Source organism: Lepidochelys olivacea, assembly GCF_965140295.1.
Source record: "Lepidochelys olivacea isolate rLepOli2 genome assembly, chromosome: 1".
NCBI classification, from domain to species: domain Eukaryota; kingdom Metazoa; phylum Chordata; order Testudines; family Cheloniidae; genus Lepidochelys; species Lepidochelys olivacea.
The window spans coordinates 150,068,052-150,091,439 of NC_140411.1; the positions used below are offsets into that span (position 1 = coordinate 150,068,052).

At 38.7% G+C, this 23,388-nt stretch overlaps 1 protein-coding gene across 3 annotated transcripts in view; it reads right to left on the minus strand.

Moving 5' to 3' along the window:
* The window catches only part of DMD (dystrophin), a gene marked incomplete at both ends in the record, with an annotated part of 1,846,964 nt that overhangs the window by 607,627 nt on the left and 1,215,949 nt on the right, over nucleotides 1-23,388 (minus strand). For all 3 annotated transcript variants that reach the window (XM_084636024.1, XM_084636023.1, XM_084636025.1), the window contains one exon: nucleotides 18,503-18,667. In XM_084636024.1, coding sequence (XP_084492150.1) covers nucleotides 18,503-18,667 — 165 coding nt within the window. The remainder of the gene's footprint in view (nucleotides 1-18,502; nucleotides 18,668-23,388) is intronic.

Here is a 23,388-nt window from a genome sequence, read left to right on the forward strand (position 1 = left end):
ACTATAACATAGGTGCATAACTGGTTGGAAAACCATGCCCAGAAAGTAGTTATCAGTGGTTCAGAGTCAAGCTGGAAGAGCATATAAAGTGAGGTGCTTCAGGGATTAGTCCTTGTTTGGTTCTGTTCAATATCTTCATCAATGATTTAGATAATGGCATAGAGAGTTCACTTATAAAGTTTGTGGAGGATATCAAGCTGGGAGGGGTTGTAAGTGCTTTGAAGGACAGGATTAAAATTCAAAACGATCTGGACAAACTGGAGAAAGGGTCTGAAGTAAATAGGATAACATTCAATGAGGATAAATGCAAAGTACTCCACTTAAGGAGGCACAAACAATTGCACACATGCAAAATGGGAAATGACTGCCAAGGAAGGAATACTTCGGAAGGGATGTGGTTGTCATACAGGATCACAAGCTAAATATGAGTCAACAGTGTAACATTGCAAAAAAGCAAACATCATTGTGGAAGGTATTAGCAGGAGCGTTGTAAGCAAGACACAAGTAGTAATTCTTCCACTCTACTCCACGCTGATGCAGCCTCAACTAAAATACTGTGTTTACTTCTGGGCACCACATTTCAGGAAAGATTTGGACAAACTGGAAAAAGTTGAGAGAAGAGCAACAAAAATGATCAAAGGTCTAGAAAACATGATTTATGAGGAAAGATTGAAAAATATGTGGTTGTTAAGTCTGGGGAAGAGAGGACTAAGGGGGGACATGATAACAGTTTTCAAGTACATAAAAGATTGTCACAAGGAAGAGGGAGAAAAATTGTTCTCCTTAACCTCTGCAGATAGGATAAGAAGCAATGGACTTAAATTGCAGCAAGAGAGGTTTAGGTTGGACATTAGGGAAAACTTCCTAACTGTTAGGGTAGTTAAACACTAGAATAAATTGCTCAGGGAGGTTGTTGAATCTCTGTCACTGGAGGGTTTTAACCTCAGGTTAGACAGTCACCTGTCAAGGGATGGTCTAGATCAGTGGTTCCCAAACTTGTTCCGCCGCTTGTTCAGGGAAAGCCCCTGGCGGGCCAGGCCAGTTCATTTAACTCCACGTCTGCAGGTTCAGCCGATCGCAGCTCCCAGTGGCCACGGTTCACTGCTCCAGCCCAATGGGAGCTGCTGGAAGTGGTGGCCAGTATGTCCCTCGGCCCACGCCATTTCCAGCAGCTCCAGGGAGCTGTGATCAGCCAAACCTGTGGACGCGGCACGTAAACTAACTGGCCCGGCCCGCCAGGGGCTTTCCCTGCACAAGCAGCGGAACAAGTTTGGGAACCACTGGTCTAGATAATACTTAGTCCTGCCTTCAGTGCAGGGCCAGGATAAGAAGACTACTTGAGGTCCCTTCCAGTCGTACGATACTATGACTAAGTCAAAGCCAGAGCTGTGATGAATTATTTCTCAGGACTGTGGTATTAATTACAGAGCACGCTAAACTTTAAAGAGAATAATTAATTAACTTCACTATTTATCTGCCACAAGAATAATTTCCTTTTTTTTTACTTCATCCAAGAAAGAGAGCTATTTTTGAAGTTATTCAAATAATTTTTATACATACATATATATACGGGGAGGAGGGAGGGAGGGAGAGAGAGAGAGATGGGCCCCTGTGAAATTAGAGTAAAGCATCTTTGAGGAAAAGGCCATGATTTTATTACAATATTTCATTTACCTTATTTTAAGTTTGCACTTAAAACCCCGCACAAAACTCTTATGTAAGTAACATGCTGCCAAGACCCAGAATGAAATGTATACAGATCATTGTGATAAAGGGCACAATGCTCTGTTATTAATGTATTAACATAATGCATTTCTCCTTTGATAAGGTGTTTCGAAGTTTGGTGCTGGGCCACCTAGACTCTAGCACTGGTGTACCAATAAATATGACAGCACAACAGTGCCCAGGCACTGGCTAAAAGAATAAAACGGTCTGGAGTCTCTAACTGTGGATGATCTCACATATCACATATTGCAACAATGTCTAAGCATTAGGTAAACTGAAGTCAACATTTCAGAGCTATACAAATACATTTATACAATGCAAATTAAGGCTTAACCTTATATTTGATGGCTTAATTGTGGGGAAGGCAGGTGTGAGGTTAAATCAAATAATTAACGTTACCCGAATATATGTTATTGGCTTTTAAAATAGTGTTAATACTTTTTATATGTATCTATGTTCATCCTGAATAGAGTAAGGAAAGTCTCTAATTATGCAATGTTATAAAAAAGAGATAATATGAAGATTCATTAGTATGCTAAACTGCTAGCTCTTCAGTGTCCTAAATAAGCAATTTCAATTTCCTTCATCTAAAAAAAAATGCATCATTTTATTCAGATTGTTTTAAGTTGTGAAGATATTAAATGTTTTATAGGGAGCAAATTTGTTAATTCAATGGGGGGAGGGGGGGTAAATCACAGACCTAGGAAAATAAAACATATCAGGGAATTGTTGTGTTGTGCATTGCTTTTTAAAATTGCAATCAGCCTCCACCAACTTGGTATGGTTGGGGGCTGTGACTTGAGGTCCAGGGACCAAACTGGGTGGTTTTGAGCTTTATGATTATTAACTATTGATGCAAGGTAAGATTGCAGTAAAAGTGACTATATTTCAATAGAAATTAAAGACCTGACCTTTAATCCAATTACCACTGTGTTAGGTTTTCAGTCTGCATCATCCAGAGTGACATCAACAAATTACTATAATATTTTATTTTTAAAATACTTTAAACAGGATTTGACTATCAGATCCACTTAATCTAGACGATGCCAGCTGATGAGAAGCCAAAACCACACCACTCTATCACAGTTTAGAAGGCTATTTTTTTTTCATATCCTCTCCATGTTCAGGATCACTGATATTCAAAACTATAATTAAAAGGACATCAGCTGCTGGCAAAATTATATTATAAACTCATCTAGTAATTATTTTATCCACTTAAAGGTCCATTTCAATTCATTCTGCATCGTTTACTCCCCTAAAATTTGATCTCTGAATTATGTATTCACTAAATAACATTTCACTGGGCATCAGAAACTAATAATGTCTCATAATGGAAGAATACTTGATTGAAAATAAACATTCACTTATGATGCTCATCAGTAATGTTGAAGAAATAGCTGCTTGTTTTCTTGATTATTAAAAGATTTTCTAGATTACTGGAGGCAGCTCTTCTGAGGAAAAAATAAAAAAATAACTACACAACATGTTCTTTTAGCTTTTTTGCCAAAAAGTAAAATTACATCATTGAACATGATGATACTCTAATAGGAAAACAAAATCTTATTAAAATCTCTCTAGACAGTTCAAAAATATTGACCTTATATAGATAAAAACTAACTCCTGGGTGTTAAAGTTTGAACACCAAAGTAAAAAGAAGGGCAGTAGCTGCAAGGGTAACAAGATGGGAGATGATTCTCATTTTTCATCAATCTTTTAGTAAGCATTTTTTTCCATTAAAGTACACAGTAAGGTCAAGGGAGGAAGAATTAATATTGTGAATACCACACCACAGCATAAAAAGCAGTTTTGTCTTAATACAGTAGAAATACTTGCTCTTATGGTTCTAAAGTACTTTGAAGGCATCAGATGAAAGACACTATAGAAGTGCAAAGTATTAGTGTTATTTAAAAAACCCTGAGGATATTCCATTTACTTGAGTTTTGAACTTGAAAAAAAAAGTAGAAAATTGCATGAGATAAATATTGCAGAATGCTTAGCAGAGAAGGGCCAACACAGTGTGGAAAAGGTAACTTCCAATTAGATGTACTTATCTGGCAGAAGGAAATCCATTTTCTAGCAATGCCACCTGAAGATTACAGAACCTCTCTGCTTTGGATGTAATTATATTTTCACACTGGAAATTATAATGGAAAGGTTTTGACTTCATCTCCCCAAAACACCATTTCTAAACAGAGTAATTTCAATAGTAATGATTTGTTTCATGGCTGTTCAGAATACCCATTGATATAACATGCAGGCAATTTTAATACATACCTTGTTCGAATCAGTTCCAGAAGATCTGGAGCATGATCTTCACACCAGTACTAGTGCAAGAGTGCACACTGGTTCATGGCTTTTGCTACCTTTCTGCACAACCTCAGTGTGTGACAGCGATGAATTCTTGCCCAAGCACTATTCTGTCAGGCTATCAACTGGATAGTAGGACTTGCTGCTCCACACGCCGGAATTAAGTCTGGTCAAGAAATGTTTGCCAACAAATGCTGTCTTGCTTGTGGAGAAATCAAAGAAGCTCAGCCAAAGTCTCCAAGGAGCTGCCCACACCACAGGGTTGAACATCTCATGGCAGAAGAGCAAGATCCAGAGCCATCTGGGCCATCACACACCCCCAGTGCAGATGAGGCCAAGTACTATGGAGAGTGTTGGTGAGTTCATCTATTTAGGCTTCAAGTGGTCACAGCAAACCAGACATTCTTCGAATAATAGGTCTCACTGATTCCTACATGAAGTCCGTGTCTTGCTTATGGATGCGAGAAAGTTTTTGCTCTGAGACAAAGTTCAGGATCTTTCAAACCTGGGTAATAACTGTATTGCTCTATGGGTCAGAAACCTGGACCCTCTTTTCCAGCAGACTTAAGAGCAGCTAGAGTTATTCCATATGCACTGTCAGCACCACATCCTGAACAAAAAGTGGTTTGACTTTGTGTGAAATGTCATAAACTCTTCCTTCAATTAACACTATATACAAAAGCAGTGCTGCATGTTCTTTGGGCATGTCACCAGGATGGACAAAAACATACAAGCATACCATGCGTTAAAACTCTTGGTCAATGTCCAAAGGGGTGCATGCCTTGATCCTATTTGGTGCTGCCCACAGGGACACTCCAGAGATTCGTGGATTTGCAGGATTGAGCCAGATCTGGGAACTTCACTACACAATGCCTGGTGTGACATCATCAACTGTGGTCATTCTGGCTGGTGCAATGGTCTCCAGTTGATGACATGTTTGTTGAGGACACCAATCAGTTCCAAGCATTTTAATATTTTTGTCCATATCTTCTATAAAGATCCTTTATGTGTTTTTACTAGACTTAGTGAGTTAATGACAGGTAACTGAAAATATTAAAAATGAAGACTGCTAAACTCAAATAGTTGTATAGTACTTTACCTATGTTGTGACATTTATGTAAGTAAACTTGTGAAAAGGAAAGCAGATGACCCTACAATTTTCAATTAAACTCAAGAGAATCTGAATAGTCTATTGTTCTCCAGCATTAAGTATATCAAGCTAAACATACATTTATTTGGGCTAGTGCAAAATCATAAAAGATGAGGGTTAGGATTGTAACCTATTGTGATGAAAAGAGAAACAGTGAGTCAATGTGATTTAAGAAAATGGCTAACTGAAGCCATCAAAAACTCTCTATTGTTTTAACTCTTCAACAGTACCAAATGAAAGATATGAATTCCTATTTGTGCATCTGAGTAGAGAGAGCAAGTTGTTTTCCATGGAGGTTCCTCAACTTTGGAGCATGATTAGCCTATTGGTTCAAAATACTCTATTTTTGTTTGCCTTCAGAGTATATTACAAGACAAACTTATTCAGGGTTCTGCCTGAAAGGATGATTTACATGAGGATATGACTTGAGGGAGAATGAATTTCTTTTTCAGGGAGGTTTATTTTTCTTCTCTTCAGCTGACTTTGTATGGATTTAGTGATGTTCATTTATGGCTACCAGGGCACTGACAATGTCTCATTTGCAGAATCAAACTCATTGATATTTTAAAATCTTTTACTTCAATAGAAACAATTATATTTAAAACTATATTAAATCTTGAAGAGTGTGATGAAACTGCCTGTTTGCACTTTTTAAGATGAGCACAAATCCTGTCCATGTTACTACAACCTTTAGTAATGTTTACATTTTGAATGAGGTATTTTCATTACTTCAGCCATTCAGCTGATTGTTTCTTACCACTTCCTTAAACTTCAGGCACATTTAATCAGATACATTCATGTTTGGTAATCACTAAACACTAATCCCCCATTTGTGGTGTTGACCAGGAACTTTCACATTTAATACAGGTAGAATCAGAAATAACCACCTAGTGAATTGAATTCTGCGAATACTGAAGATTAAAGAATAAGTTGAGCGAACAAATTTTATTGAGAACCACATTAGCAGATGTCCTGCCCATCTTCTAGAAATTTTTAGATTCTAGCAAAGAAATCCATCCCCATAAGAATTTACAAGGACCATCCACTCCTATCTCGTCAACATCCCATCGCAGGTGATTTCACCCACTAGCAACATACCTCTTTCAAATGACCAATGAGTCTACTAATTCCCCTTTTCCTCGAGGTTTCCATGCAGTTTTACAATTTTCATATTATTTCTCTAATAGACATAGCAAGAATTGGGCGTGGATGGGTCATTACACAAAGTAAAATTATTTCCCCATGTTAATCTCCCCCACCCCCCACCCCCGACCCCGCTGTTCCTCGGACGTTCTTGTCAACTGCTGGAAATGGCCCACCTTGATTATCACTACAAAAGGCTTTTTCCTCCCCGCTCTCCTGCTGGTAATAGCTCACCTTACCTGATCACTCTCGTTACAGTGTATATGGTAACACCCATTGTTTCATGTTCTCTGTGTACATAAATCTCCCCACTGTATTTTCCACTGAATGCATCCGATGAAGTGAGCTGTAGCTCACGAAAACTTATGCTCAAATAAAGTTGTTAGTCTCTAAGGTGCCACAAGTCCTCCTTTTCTTTTTAAGGATACAGACTAACACGGCTGCTACTCTGAAGCAAGAATTGTGATGTTCATCACTTCATTCTTAACTTTTAAAAATATAGTATTTTTTCAGTGGTTGAATTTAGGAATTTGTGTTTCTAGTGTTCAAATATGTGTTATGTTCATGTAAATACTTCCAAGGTGATATAGACACTAAGAAGGAAAGAAATAAAACCAAAGGGGGAGTCGGAGGGAGAGAGTCCCAGCCAAGACAACCAAATACCATCCCTTCTGCCTCTCACAACTATTCTGCCCCAAAATAGGAACAAAAACATAACAAAACGAAAGTTGGCAAAACAACCTACCCTGACACTCCTCCCCAAAGGTATTTTCTCCAAAACCCCAGTGTATATGGTATTAATTATGTGGAAAGCGGCAATAAAAACACGTACTAAATAAATAAATAATTATTATTGGGATTATAAGGAAAAAATAGGCAGATAAAACACAGCAAAGGGGAGATGGAGTTGGTTCGTCTTCTGAAATTTTGTTCTCAAGCTTCCGAAACAAACGTTCTTTTCTGAGGTAATTAAACATCACTACTTAATTTAACTACCTTAGGAACCATATTTTTTCCCAACAGGTGAAGTTCACATAGCTCAACAGAAGAGTCAGCAGGAAAGTATTACAGACCATAAATGCTAATGCTTTAACAACTAGCTTCAGATATTTTTCTGGAGCTCCGCAAATTGTTAATAGCCCAACTCTTAATGTAGTGTATGGGTCTATAGCTGTATGCTTGTAATAGTGTATTACTGGGAAATACCAAGCATATCAAATAACTAATATATCTACAGCTGGAGTTGAATATACTCAGTGTAAAAGGTTATTAGAGGACTTGCACTTGTGCTGAAATCCAGTATGTTTTATTGGGAAGTCTAAATTGAAATGATATGGGGGCTTTCAACATACTCATATTGTATGCCCAATTAATGCCCTTATTCAATAAAGCACTTTAGCACACACTTAATTTCACGAATGTAGTAGTCCCATTGACTTTAATGGGATCTAAGCATGTGCTGGAAGTTAACCACATCCTTAAGTGAGTACTGCCAATTTCAAACATTCAAACATCAGGCCCATAAAAATCATGATATTTTAACTCCTATATGGGATTTCCAAAATTGGAGCTAAAGAGTATATATGGTCTGCATAGAAATAAACTGTGGCATTTACCAATCCTACCTGGTGAATTTGAACATGCAAGAACTTCTATTCCTTTACCAAAAATGCAAGAACAAATATTATTGTTGTGAGGATTTATGTAACAAATATTTTGGCAAATTATGTGGCTTTAAGGACTTTGGGAAGTTTTGGATGCAGCTATCAGTGATGCTAACTTTATGCATTCCTGATCTATAGAACACACAACTTTTGTAGTAGATTTTTAAAATGTATATATGTCAAGGTTCCTTCCCCACTCTGAACTCTAGGGTACAGATGTGGGGACCTGCATGAAAGACCCCCTAAACTTATTTTTACCAGCTTAGGTTAAAAACTTCCTCCAGGAACAAACTTTGCCTTGTCCTTGAACCCTATGGTGCCATCACCAAGTGTGTTAAACAAAGAACAGGGAAAGAGCCTACTTGGAGATGTCTTCCCCCAAAAAATATCCCCCCAAGCCCTACACCCCCTTTCCTGGGGAAGGCTTGATAAAAATCCTCACCAATTTGCATAGGTGAACACAGACCCAAACCCTTGGATCTTAAGAACAAGGAAAAAGCAACTGGGTTCTTAAAAGAAGAATTTTAATTAAAGACAAAGTAAAAGAATCACCTCTGTAAAATCAGGATGTAAAATACCTTACAAGATAATCAGATTGAAAACACAGAGAATCCCTCTAGGCAAAACCTTAAGTTACAAAAAGACACAAAAACAGGAATATACATTCCATTCAGCACAGCTTATTTACCAGCCATTTAAACAAAAGGAAATCTAATGCATTTCTAGCTAGATTACTTTCTAACTTAACAGAAGTTCTGAAGAGCATTCCTGACCTGGTCCTGGCAAAAGCATCACACAGACAGACAGACCCTTTGTTTCCGCTCTCCCCCCCTTCCAGCTCTGAAAGTATCTTGTCTCCTCATTGGTCACTTTGGCCAGGTGCCAGCGAGGTTACCTTAGCTTCTTAACCCTTTACAGGTAAAAGGACTTTGCCTCTGGCCAGGAGGGATTTTGTAGTTCTGTATACAGAAAGGTGGTTACCCTTCCCTTTATATTTATGACAATACAACAAAGCTTTCATATATTGATAAAAGATAGCATAAACACATTACCTGTAAAACAATAAGGACAAATTGAAATATGTAATAATGCGCTATGACCTAAGTAATATTAAATTCTGATGATCAGCCAGAAAGTAACACACTGATAAGGAAAAATGAGTACTTCACAAAATGTATGCAGCACTGTTCATACAATGCCTCTTAGTACTGACAATAAAGGCAACAGTTTAAGGACAACATAAACCAGATGCAAAACTAAGGAGACAGAAAGTTAAAACAGGTATTTTCCCATCATCTTTTATGATAGGAACCATGTGTATTTTATAATATCACTGTATCTCAGTGTATTATACTATTTCTATAGGATTTTTCTATGCAGCATTTTGTTAATCTTAGTTTCGGAATCCACAAAACTTTTAACGGGTCAAATATTATCAATATTATCAATTTGGCAGAATTCTTTGCTATGTTCACTTGTTTCAGCAAAGTCAAGAAATTCTAATGCATTCCTCTCCTCTTCCAGTTATCTAGACAAATATTTATGGAAAGTAGTCTGTATTTTGCGCCACTGTCCGAAATGAGCAGGGAGTTCCCCTCCCACCCATTATGCATATCTAACAAGGAATTGTGTAAGATTTCACAGTAAACTGTGAACAGCTAATTGTGTATATGCACATAGCTTCTTTAGTCTTTATTAACAACAAGGAGTCCGGTGGCACCTTAAAGACGAACAGATTTATATGGGCATAAGCTTTCATGGGTAAAAAACCACTTCAGGTGCAACAAGGTGTCTTTAAGGTGCCACCAGACTCCTTGTTGTTTTTGGAGATACAGACTAACAAGGCTGCCCCCTGATACTTTAGTTTTTATTGCATGTAGTGTTCAGACTGTAGTAATCAAAATATTGTAGTTGGTATTGAGTGACTGTAATCATACCTATTACAACAGGGCACAGAGGAAAAAGGGGATTTGGGTGATTTTCACTGAGCATTTGTAGTTATACACAATTATTGTTCTTCCATATCTAAGGAAAAACCTGCAGGGTAAAGGGTGTCATTTTTATTTACAGATTACAGGAGGAGAAATCTTTCTATAGGGAAAAGAATTCTATGTAACATGCACACACACATTCAGATCAGGAAACCACTTTAATAATAACTGAGCTTTAATCTGTGGTTTTTTCATATCTTCTCTTCGTAATGCTTTACATTATAGTTCACAAACACACATTTAAATGCAGATGCATGTAGACAGTTTTAAGATTTTAAAAAGATACCAGCTTCAGCTTCTTTGTGGAAAAAAATGTACTAAAGTGAGTGAAGCTTATCTATTACTATAGATGGATTTTAATCCCGAGTGAAGTCCTTATTCATTTATTAAATGGAAATAAGTTAATTATTAAAACTAAATACTTAACATGGATTTGGAAACGTCTGTTTAAATCAGTGGTGTTAAGTTACGGTCTGGGGACCAGTTGTGTTACTAAGCCATGCTGCCTTCTATAATAACAAAAATGTGTACACAACACAGCATATGTTAGCCTGATGGCCTCATTTTACTGACCTGTCAAAGGCAATATTCATTATTCCTCAAATGTTAAGGTTAAAGTCTTCTCAAATTGATGTAGGTATCTCTACACTGATTTTCAGTATGCGGGATTTATGGCTATGCCAAGATATATTTATTCTGTATCATTTTATTTGTGATGACAATTATGTTGACCATACACAGATTAAATTAAATATAAATATTTATGTTATGCTCACTACCTTGGTATTTAAGTGATTTATCATGGGAAGAATAGTTTTCAGAAGAAAATAGATGGTCACTATTCCCCGGGCCAAAGAAGGTGTAATGTCTGGAATCTACCACCATTCTTAGTGCAAGTGGGTTGAGCAGATGGTTGTGGCAGAGGTGGGGTATCGTGGCCTCTGCGACCAGAGTTAGCTCCGTTCCAGCTCCTGCTGCTGTTACTAATATCCTGGATTGAGGTCCTGAGGTCTTCTTCTGCTATCTGCACCTCGGGGCCAGGGTATAGACTCTAAGGAACCTGAGGATGGCTCAAGAGTCTTTGAAAGAATGGAGGGTCTCGTCTGTTTTCTCACTGAAGACCTTTTTGTGTGTCAAAGGGGAAGTCCTCTATGGTGGTTTGGACCTCCTTGGGTAACCTGGATGACTGCAGCCAGCAATTCCTGCAGATCACGGTTGCCAAAGACCAAGAGGCAATGTTGGCCACATCCACAACAACCTGGAGGCCCACCTTGGCCAGAAATCTCTCCTTATCCAATAGCACTTGGAGCTGTTGTTATTTGTCTCATGGCAGCTGGTCTTTGAACTCCGTTAGTTTAGTGTAATTGTGAAAATCATATTTCACCAGCAGAGTGAATGTTGCATGTCCTGAACTTCCTCCAGTGGGATCCCGAGATCCATTGTCACCAGCTGGAGTGGTTCTTGGTACTGGAAGTTGTCGTCCAGCGGGGAGAGTGAGGCAGGAATGAGTGCCTTTTCTGGGGATGGAAAAGTAGCAGTTGGGACTGCCAGAACTGGTTCCATCTTTTCTTCCTCATTCTCATAAACAGATGGTGCTGGATGGTGAGCGGTGAATGGCCTATAAGAAGCCACCAATGGTGCCCCGTGGCCCCAGTACAGATCCCAGGGTGGCCAGTAGGGCCAAATATAATGGTCTCTGGCCATTGGTGGGCCCCACAGATAACACTACCAAACCAGAGGGATTGTAAACTGGGGATATGGCAGTCTGAGGTGTGAGTCCAGACTCTGAGACATGGCAGGGGAAAAGGAAGGCTCCACATCTTGAGGGTATATCTACACTACCCGCCCGATTGGCAGGCAGCGATAGATCCAGTGGGGGTCGATTTATTGCATCTAGTCTAGACATGAGAAATTGATCCCCGAGCGCTCTCCTGTCGACTCCTGTACTCCACCATCGCAAGAAGAGCAGGTGGAGTCAACAGGGGAGCAGCAGCAGTCGACTCACCGTGGTGAAGACACCACGGTAAGTTGATCTAAGTACATCGACTTCAGCTATGTTATTCACGTAGCTGAAGTTGCGTAGCTTAGATCAATCCCCCCCCCCCAGTACATGAGAGGTCCTTAGATTCCGAGGACAGTTCTGGGAATGGCAGCGCTGACAGTACCAGAGGATCACGATGTAGCAATGGGACATCTCGTCCCAGTGATGGCAGCAATGGTTTGTCCACCGGAGAGGAGAGGAAGAAGGTGAGTGGAGGGGCGGAGAGAAATGGAGACCATGGGTAAGGGAGGAGCAGCTCCTCTGTTGACAGCAGTGGTTCCAGGTGCCTGGAAGTGTGGGGAGTCATGTGCGACAATCCTGAGGATACAGGTGGTGTCAGCAGACCTGGTGGGGTACGCGGCAGATGCACCAGTGAATACCGGGAAAGCTGACAGTACCTCTGGATTACACTACCATTTTGTCTTATCCTCAATTCTGGGAATCTTAGGCAGCAGTCTGGTCAGATCTACATGTGACTTCTCACCTGATGTGGCTTTGGGAGGAAACGATACATTTCTGAGCAGTCATGTATGGGGATCTGCTCTTATGCCTATGTCATGCTTCTTCTCATGGCAGGGCTTGTCCAGTGGTCTTGGTACCATCGGATCTGATGTCTGGGAGGTGCTTAGAGGAGCACTGACCATCAATGATGGGCGGTGCACCTCTGGTTCTGGATCTGAATGTGCTCATGGGCACGTGGCCTCCTCCATTAAAAGCTTCCAGAGGCAAAGTTCTCAATCCTTCCACATTTGCGGAGGAAATGACTTACAAATAGGACAGAGAGTAACGTGGGCCCCACCAAGGTAGTACAGACAGCACCGGTGTTCATTGCTCACTGAAAATGAGAGCAGGCAAGAGGCACAGTTCTTGAAGCCAGGACCCTGGGGCACAGTCCCCGGGAGGCCAGAGTTTCCCCACATAGGGGTGAAAACTACATCATACATCTACAAGTAACTACAACTACATAACACAAAAAACTATCTACAACTATATACAAGAGAAACGGACAGGGAATCACGCTCTTAGCACAGCTAAGAGCACAAAGGAATAGGGGTTCCGACTCTAGCCATGAGGCAGTAAGAGGGAACTGGAGCAGCATTTACCCACATGGCCATATTATAGCCTCAGCTGCAAACATGAGGGGGACACATGCATGGGTCAACGGACACTGCTGGGAAACCCTTCCAGCTCCAGTGCATGGCGCACATGCGCACCCTTTTGGAATCCATATAGGGACCACCGCTCAAAGAAGAATAAGAATGATACTTCACCCATTAATGTTTATGCAAAACATTAGAGTTTAAAATGAATAATTCCAAGAAATGCTTAGCTGTGGATTATCAAAAATATTATGTACTAGAAAATCAGAGATCACATGACAACATTGCTGTACCCCTTATCTTGTTTACAGGCACAAAAAGGTTAAAAGAAAAAAAATCCACAAAACAAACAAAATAATGACATGTAGCATGCACATCAGAGATCAGTTTTGGGTTCTGATTCAGTACAGCACTTTAGCACATGCCTAATCCTAAACATATATTTCCCATAGACTGCAAGAGAATTACTCATTTACTTAAAATTAAGCACATGCTAAGGGGACTTAGTGCAGCCCTTAAGCCATTACTGTTTGTAATGGACATTTTAAAATGTTAAACTTGCTCAACATTACAGAATGTATAAAATGTTCTTTATATTTGGGTCATGGCCAGGCAGTGGTGGGTTGTAAAACTATTTACCCCAATTATCTTCCACATACCTAATCACAATGTACGGATATTACCATGTTTTCTACTTTTCATTCTTTTTTAATTTTGTCCCTATGAAATTGTGTTGTTTAATGATTTCTATTCTTAATTATTTACTTTATTTTAGTTAATACTGTGTCCTGCCTTGAGTGCAGGGGGCTGAACTAATCTATTCAGGTCCCTTTCAGTCCTACACTTCTATGATTGTATGATTTTTTTCTATCTTTTAACAAAATAGTCAATTCCAAAACTTTCATCTTACCTATACAAATAGTATAATCCCTAAAATACCACATTTGCTTTCAATCAAATAAGATACAGACTTTTTAGTAAAGGGTTAGCTCAGTGCACTGAAGAAAGTGACAAACCAAGCAAAGCACAAATCTATGCGCTTTAAAGACATTAAAACACAATCTACTGACAAAGACAAGGATGCAGATAAAAACCTATTATGTTTTATATTCCAGTGATCATCTTTGTCAATGACCTGTCCTATATCATCCACAATAAAAAATAATAAAAATGTTTCATGCCAACATTACTTATAAAATGAATTATTTTACACACAAATGAATACAATTTTAATAAAAATAAATGGCTTATAAGCAAGACAAACTGAATTTTAAAAAACAATGAAAATTTAACAGAAAATACTGCTTTTGATGGTCCATATCTAGCACACAAATAGACCTATATGATCCATTTGCAAACTATTATACTTTATTCTACATATCCTTAAATTATACATTAAAAGTCCTTTCCATCAGGCATGAAGGAAGAGATTTTCAGATACATCAATTTGGTCTTCCAACAATAAGTGCATAAATCAACTGGTTAATAATACACATCAACAAAACACAACAAAGGGAGTGCAGTAATAATCTACCGGTGCATGCCTCAGGCACACATCCACCAGTAATTCCTGCCTTGGTTTACTTCTAGAAGCATATGGGGTTTTAATTTAACATTTAAAGAACATTTAAAGAAATCCCTTTAAACAAAAAGGTTTGATTTTAGGTTGGTGATGTTGCCCTAAAACAGGGGTCTCAAACTCAAATGACCATGAGGGCCACATGAGGACTAGTACATTGGCCCAAGGGCCGTATCACTGACCACCTCCCCCCACTGCAGCCCCAGCCCTGCCCCCACTCCACCCCTTCCGTGAGGCCCCGCCCCTACCCCGCTTCTTCCCACCCCTTCCCTGAAATCCCCCCCCAACTCCGCCCCCTCCCTGCCCCCAGGGGGTGCAGGAGGGGTGCAGGGTGCAGGGTGGGGCAGGGGGTCAGGGTGCAGGAGGAGTGCAGGGTGCAGCAGGGGGCTCAGGGCAGGGGGTTGGGGTGCAGGAGGTGTGCAGGGTGTGGCAGGGGCCTCAGGGCAGGGGGTCATGGTGCGGGGTGCAGTGGGAGGCTCAAGGCAGGGGGTTCGGCTGCAGGAGGGGTTCGGGGCGCAGGTCCGGCCCGGCGCACACAGGGGTCAGGGCAGGCTCCTTCCCTGCCTGCCTGCCCTGCCCCCGCTCTGCTCCGGGAAGTGGACAGAACCTGGGGGAGGGTGGAGGCCCAGGGGTCTGTGTGTTGCCCTGGCCGCTCCTCCTGGTGCCTCGCCAATGGGAGCTTCGGGGGAGGTACCTGGATGAGTGGCCAGGGCAACACACAGACCTCTGGGCCCCCACCCTCCCCAGGTCCCGGCCGCTTCCCGGAGCAGTGCGGGGGCAGGCAGGCAGGGAGGGAGCCTTCCCTGCCCCTGGTGCGCGACGGGCCGGAGCCGCTCTAAGTAAATGCTGGGGGGGGGTGCCCCGGGGAGCTGGTAGGCCACAGAAAATAACCCCTTAGGCCGCATGCAGCCTACAGGCCGCGTGTTTGAGACCCCTGCTCTAAAACATGTCATTCCAAAGAAAAGTGGTTCATAATAGAAGAAGAAGAGAATTTAGTAGGAAAAATATTTCAGCACCATTTCTTAACTGTCCTCTAGAGATTTATTGTTAATTTTCCAGTTTTGTGAGGTCCCCTGAACAATTCGGAGTCTTAATAATGCAATAAAACTACAATTATGTCATTTACATGATGAGAAATATATACACCTGTGGTAAGGAGCTTACAATGTATGGGCCCAACACAACACATGCACACAAGAAACTTTACTCAGATGAGTAATGCCATCATTTTCAAAGTTGCTCACATGCATGTTTACAGGAACAAACTGTGGCATGGAATAACAGTGCAGGAATGTGAAGAAGTAGAGAATGAGGGTGCATCAGATAAGGTGGAACTTGTGTGCACTGCACCACCGGGCTGCAGAGGGAAGCAGTGATTCCCTCTGAAGCACCCACCAGGAGATGCACTAGCAGGGGGACTTCAAAAATAAATTGTTGCTTCCCTGTATAGCCTTGACACAAATGGCAAGGCTGCTCTTAGCAAAACATGTAGCTGGTTTAAGGCTCTCAATCAGTTTATACATAATGCTGAAATGTAAAAGAAGCCCTTCTTATAGAACGGAAGTGTGTGTGTACACAACAAAAGGGAAGAGTCCGCTGTCATGGAGAGAGAGGCACTGTACACAAAACAAAAATAGATTAGGTATAAATAACTAGACCAGGGAAGAAGCAGATTGTTCTCTGGCAGAGAACTGGAGAAACAGGGAGGCTACTGGAGAGAGGAAGTTTAGGGACCAGGCTTTGCCACTTTTTATCCCCTCCCTCCATTAAATTTTTATCTCACCCATTCAGCATTATAGGAATATTTTTTGTCTTTTTATTTCAGAGCTCCATATGGAGAATGACTGAGACAGCACAAAAGAGGCCCCAAACAGCCAATCAGAATGTGGCTTTTCACAAACATTAACAAAAGCAATACTCTGTTATAATTCACAGCAACTTAGCCAATTTCCGATGGAATGTTTCTGGACAGCAATGGAATATCAGAAAAGACATAATGCAAATATTAAGTATAAAATCTGTGAAAATTACAGGAAATAAACACCGATTATATTTTGCAAAAACACAAGTACATCTTTTGCTCACTCTATACAAAGGCATTTGCAATTGAGCTGTTTTATATCTTTCAAAGACAGAATCAATGTTGTAGCTGAACTCATTCTGTCAGGGACAGGACTTGAGATCAGCTGTTTTATATAAATCGATTGTGTAAGATACAAAGTGTTTTGGTATTAAAACACTTCCATAAAAGAAATAGAAGTAATTAATAAACAGCTTCAATGCAACTCAATTATTTGGAAATAATTACAGTTTCACTTCATTCAAGGCAAAAATATAATTCTACTGTATTCTTAGAACAATTCTTTTTTTGAAATGCTGTTTCACCAAACGTGTTTTGATACAAAAAACACAGCAACAGCTGAAAAAATATTGGACTTGACCATTAATCAAAGAGTGAGACAGATCCTCAGCTGGTGTAAACTCTTGAAACTCCATTGATTTCAACTGCTGACTTCAATGGCGTTAAACCAATTTTCACTAGCTGGGGATGTGTCCCAATATATTTCACATACCTATACACATCCAAATGCTCCAGTGGGTCTCAAACTTTTGTACTGGTGACCCCTTTCACACAGCAAGCCCCTGAGTGCAACCCCCACCCTTATAAATGAAAAGCACTATATATATATATATATATATGTTTAACACTATTATAAATGCTGGAGGTGAAGCGGGGTTTGGGGGTGGAGGCTGACAGCTCGTGACCTCCCACATAATAACCACGTGACCTCCTAAGGGGTCACGATCCCCAGTTTGAGAACCCCTGTCCTACACGCAGAAACCATTTAGATACAGTCCCAAGAAACTGTATCATAATAGATTTTTTAAATCTAATTTATCTGACATCATTCATTCATCCTATTCAAACACATATTTTGTTTTACACATGATTACACATCAAGTGTCAGATTACAATACTATTGCTAGCATTGAGTAGTATTTTATTTCATAAGACTTGAATAAGGCTATTTGTAGAGTTAGATACTTTTCAACGTAAGTAAGAGTATCAAAACATGGCCCTATATATGCTGGGTTATATCTAACCACAATACAGGACTTGAACTTACAAACCTTATCACCACATAAAATATTTATTCCTGAGTGTTATTTCACTGAAGATATTGGTATAGCACTAGTATTAACCACTGCATACTCTAGTAATGGTTTGCAGAATCCAATCCATACATGATGTTTTATAACTACTTTAGATTTCTCAGAGCACAAATGTTCAAGGTCCTTACTCTGGTATGAAAGAATAGGGTAAAACAATTCTCAAAGATAAAACTGCCAGAGCTTTACATTTATCCTTTGCAATGATTTGCTCTAAATCTGGCATCTGCTGGTAGAAGAATAAGTAAATAAAGAAAATGCATCTTAATGCATAGAATTTTTAATACCAGAGATCTAGGGGACTATTCACAACTTGTTACATGAGACTTTATTGTTAACTTGAGCTGCCCACCTAATTCGCCTATCACTGCACTGACAATTAACAGTATTTGAGTCATATTTTTTCTTTGGATTCTTAAGTAGAAAGTATTTATTACAATTTTATTTTTTCATAACTGAATGGAAAATGATCACAAACCAAACAGATTGCACAAATTACATTGCCAATGTAACAAGAAATGTTTTGTTTTTTATGAATAAGAGGAAGAGGAGGGACAAAGAGTCCATGTTTCATTGTAGAGCTGACTTTGTATCAGTAAAAAATACAGAAATTTAAAAAAGAAAACATTACCTTAATATCAAAAGCTCCTAGTTGGCCCACTTGGTTGTAAAGTTCTAATTGATCCTTGACGGGAGATACCCACAGTATCAGCTGACTTAACTGTTGTTCAAACTGGGTGAAATTATTTAGCAGATGCTCAATTTCTCTTTCTTTCTCTGGTAGATCTTTGGATACCTTAAAAATACCAGAAATTTGATTTGAGAAAAAAATAAGCTACATATAGCAACATAATAGTATACTCTTTTATTGTTAAGAGAGCATAAATCATATGCACACACTGGGTGGGAGTTAAAGAAATAAATGCACATATTAAAGGACTGTACTACACAATTGTATATATTTACCACAACATTCCCCCCTGGAAAACAAGTGATGTCACATTTCTCATGTTTTCAGTTATTCAGATGTACACTGTGTGCTACATAAAGGAAGGTTGTTTTCTCAGGAGGTGAAACTGTTTCAGCATCAAACCTTTTACTTTGAATATAACATTTTAACAATGAATATACAAATCTGAAAAGGGTTAGCAGTTTATTTAAGTTCAGACAAACATTCAAATGTCCAGATGCTAATTCAAACTATCTAAACCTCTTAAATCTGGAAATTTCATGAGAACATGGGTTTTCTTAAAAGATCCTTAGTTCTGCTTGTTTCCAGTCAGGTTGGAACATGGAAGTACAGATAAAAAATGTACACAAACAAAAGAAAAATAATAAGGGGAATATATATATATATTTACTAGTGCCTCCAGTCTGAGTTCTACTTGTTCAGTTTTTAGGCAAAGCCCAAGGCGGGTCATATTTATCCACAGCAATTCTCCTATTCTCAATAGCATCAGAAAGGAAGATTTACTAGATGGTATAGCACTAGTCCACAACATAGAAGTGCTTGAAATTAAGACAAGAATAAGATGGACATAAAAATAGTAAAGAATAAAAAAATCAACGTTTTCTTCTTTCCAGCATTCTTTAAACCAATGCGGTGCTCACGTAGTATTAAAAAAGATGGCAATTAATTATTCAACTTGGACAAAAAAAGTGGGTCTGCTCTGCAGATTAAGAAAATCAGTCTTCCCTGTGGCCACTGTTTCTAAGAGCAGGCTTTTACTAAAATGGCTCTTTTAAAAGTAGCAAAATGAGGGAAGCATCTGATAAACATAATATTCCCTTTGGAGTTGCACTATATTAATGGAAGCACTACTATGCTATTGGCTGACTACAAAAATATTACTGATGCATACTACCTACTAATCTTTCATCTCTGTTATTTACATAACACAATAAATCTAAATCCATTAGAGACCAGAATGCAATGAAGGTTTCTATGAAAAACACAGCTGAGATAAAGGAAGGAAAATATGATTCTCATGACACATAATTTTTACTTTGTTTTTCCAAACAATATTCAATTTGAAAATATCAGTTAGACTAAATCAAAGGAACAATACTGTTGTATATAGTTTATTTTAGAACATCAACAGGTTTTTGTCATTCATATATTTCCCCAATATGTTAACTGATTTTCACTGTTACTATTTTTCCTTACTACTCTAACAAAGTGGTTCACAACCTGTGGTGCAATCAGCACACAGTTGCGGCCCATGTAGATGTATAGGTAGTATATATATAGTGTGGGTGTGACCCTAACAACACAGAACGCTGCATATACAGCCCACAATGGTAAATAGGCTGAGAACCTCTGCTCCAACATCTATTAAGAGCTGACCAATAAGTCAAATCCCTTTTTGTTTTCTCTTAATCTTGTTAAGTATAATAAAATCACTTCCACTCATAGTACAGCATATATCCCCTGAGGTGAAAGGAAAACAATTAAAAATACATCCATTTCCCTTACGTGTTAATTCAATATCTATGCAGACATTGGCTTAATTTCACAGAAGATTAGCTTCATCTTTCTTGCAACATTTGAATGTTAATCTGCAATGTTTAGAAACTTTAATATTAACATAAACATTTCAACAGAGATATTATTCTTGAAAGTAAACAGGTGATCAGAGGTCCACTATATAAATGTGAGCCTACTCCTTAAAGTTTTAAACAAACTAATTTCAAATCAACATTTATCAGGGGTGTTAAGGCAAGTGTGTTAATAAGAAGAAAAGAAACATTAATGTGATGGTTTTCTTTTTCCAAAAAGAAGAGTATAGTTAGCTATATTCAGCTTCTAACATCAACACGTACAAATAATGCGTAAACTAAAACAATTAGATTTTACGGTCCGCATTATAAGTTATTGACCCTGAAAATATCATGTACACAGAAAGATGACTTAATAAAATGAGCTCTCTACCTTTCCAGACTCCTGTAGTTCTTTCAAGAGTTTGATTTGTCTTGTGAAACCCCAAGTTTCACCTCACTTAAAAGCTTACAAAATCAGACATAAAAATGCAAAAGTGTCACAGAACACTATTAATGAAAAATTGCTTACTTTTTCATTTTTACCATGGTATTATAAAATAAACAAATTGGAATATAAATATTATACTTATATTTCAGTGTATAATATACAGAGCAGCATACACAAGTCATTGTCTATGAAATTTTAGTTTGTACTGACTTCGCTAGTGCTTTTTATGTCACCTTTTGTAAAACTAGGCAAATATCTAGATGAGTTGATGTACCCCCTGGAAGACCTCTGAGTATAGGTTTGCCAACTTTCTAATTGCAGAAAACTGAACCTCCTTACCTTGCCCCGTCCCTTCTCCAAAGTCTCACCACTGCTCACTCCATCCCCACTCTCTTCGTATAGTTGCACCTCAGATATAGTTCCAAAAGTTCACTGTCTTCCTTCTAAACAGAATAATCCCTGGAGTTTTTGTTTTTTTCCTGCAGCCCCCACAAGCAATTTGCACAGGGCCAGAGAGGGAGCATCTCTCTCCCCTCCCTTCTCCCCCCATATGACAGGAATATGTGAATAACCTTTTGACGACCTCCTTTAACTCGCAGACCTAGTGAACATAATTTTTAGTAAGTACATACAAAGAAAAGGAGTAAGTGTGGCACCTTAGAGACTAACCAATTTTTACATACATAACTCCACACATATTTTCCATATATACATCTCAAAATGATTATGATGACCATCATGACTCAGGTTTTCATTAAAGATGACATTCTTTGGTGGACTAGTATGTAGACACCAGACCAGGGGATTCCTATAACCCCTTATGTACCCCTGTGACCTCTGCCAGCTGATATCAAGAAGTTCTGGGGTGGTCATACTCTGTTCATAGAAGAGTTTAATCCTGAGCTAAATACTGTAGCACTGGCATGGGATTATCTTTTTAAAAAGAAAAACTAAATTTGTAAAATGGTTAATATTTTGGAAAAAGATATTTTATAGAGTCTATTATATATGTAAGATTCCATGTCCACTAATTTATCATGCAAACAAAAAAGTCATATCTATAAGATGAGTTAACTTCTTAGATGAGGTCTTGAAAAGCATCCAAGATTATTCTATATATTCCTAAACCTAGGGCATGAGACTTATTACTCAACATAAAGAAACAAAGACGAGGACTCCAGTAATAGTTATTTTAAAAGCACCTGAGATTCGCAGATTTTGACAGTATGTCAATCAATGAAACCCTTGTAAGAGCCAAGGAGGGTGTTCTATGTTACCATATGGGAAACCCAAATTCCCTCACTGCTGAGAGAAGTCTCAGGCAAGACTATTATGAAGTGAATGCAACAGAAAAGGTTTGGGACCTGTTCAATACATTGTTTTTACCATAGCCAGCTGACACCAATCAAGAAAAAGTCTGGTCAGCTAGAGGAAATTAGAAGCATTTCTCCCAGCCAAGGGAGGAATGGGAGAAAACAAGCTAACAAGTTTTAAGATAGAGTTTGATAAATTTATGAAGGAAATTATATGATGAGGGTGTCTGAGATAGCAGGGGACTGCATTCAATGACATAGGAGGTGCCTTCTAATCCTATTCCAATATCAGTAGGCTCCTAAAAACTAACTGGATTGCTCCATACATAGGAATATGTATTAATAACCTGGTACACTGGCTTGGCTGGCAGCAAATCAACAGAACATAGAAAGATACACCTTTGTCTGCCTCCAGAGAAAAGTGGATCTGGCAGAAAGGTGGATTAAAGAAAGAGACTCTGACTTTAACATCAAAGAACCTTTGCAATTTTGGCCAGGTGTGTCAAAATATTAATTGTAAAACTTTGGATACTGAAATTTGGTACTTCAGTTGAAGAGTTAAATTAGACCGATTGACAGCTTAAGTAATAGAATAATTGAAAATATTTAAGCTCTAAATTGGCAAACAGTAGATGATGCTAATTTTATATAAATTGACCCAGGTTTTCACAAGATGTTCATTACTGTTGTAGTCTTAAAATGAATACCATTTTGAAGCAATTTAATTTTACATCGCTGAATATTCATATTTTTTACTGTCTGCATTTAATATAAATTTTAAAAAAACTACCAGAAAAGTAATTAACATCTTGGGGAAATATTGGAATGTTCTGAGAAGTTTGAATAAAATATTCTCAGCTCAAAAGTTTGAATCTTTATACAAATATTTTCGTATCTTTGTTCTTACAGACCTAAGAAATAATCCCAAGGGCTGTTTCCAACCTTAGGTGTTAGATGACCTTTTATCCCTCATTAGGAGCTTAACTATCACTACAACAGGCCCTTCCCCTTCCTTTTTCCTTTAATGTAAAACTGCTCACACTATTGTGCTTTGACACTTTTCCTATGAATTTTTTTTTTGGCTGATTTGTTCAGCTCAAAGATATTCCTCTGTACATTGCATACTGAGACAGAAGCAATGTGGAATGCAAAATCACTGCTGTAGTCCAAGGCAGAAAAGACAGTGACAAAGTGAAGAAGAAATCACTGCAGTTG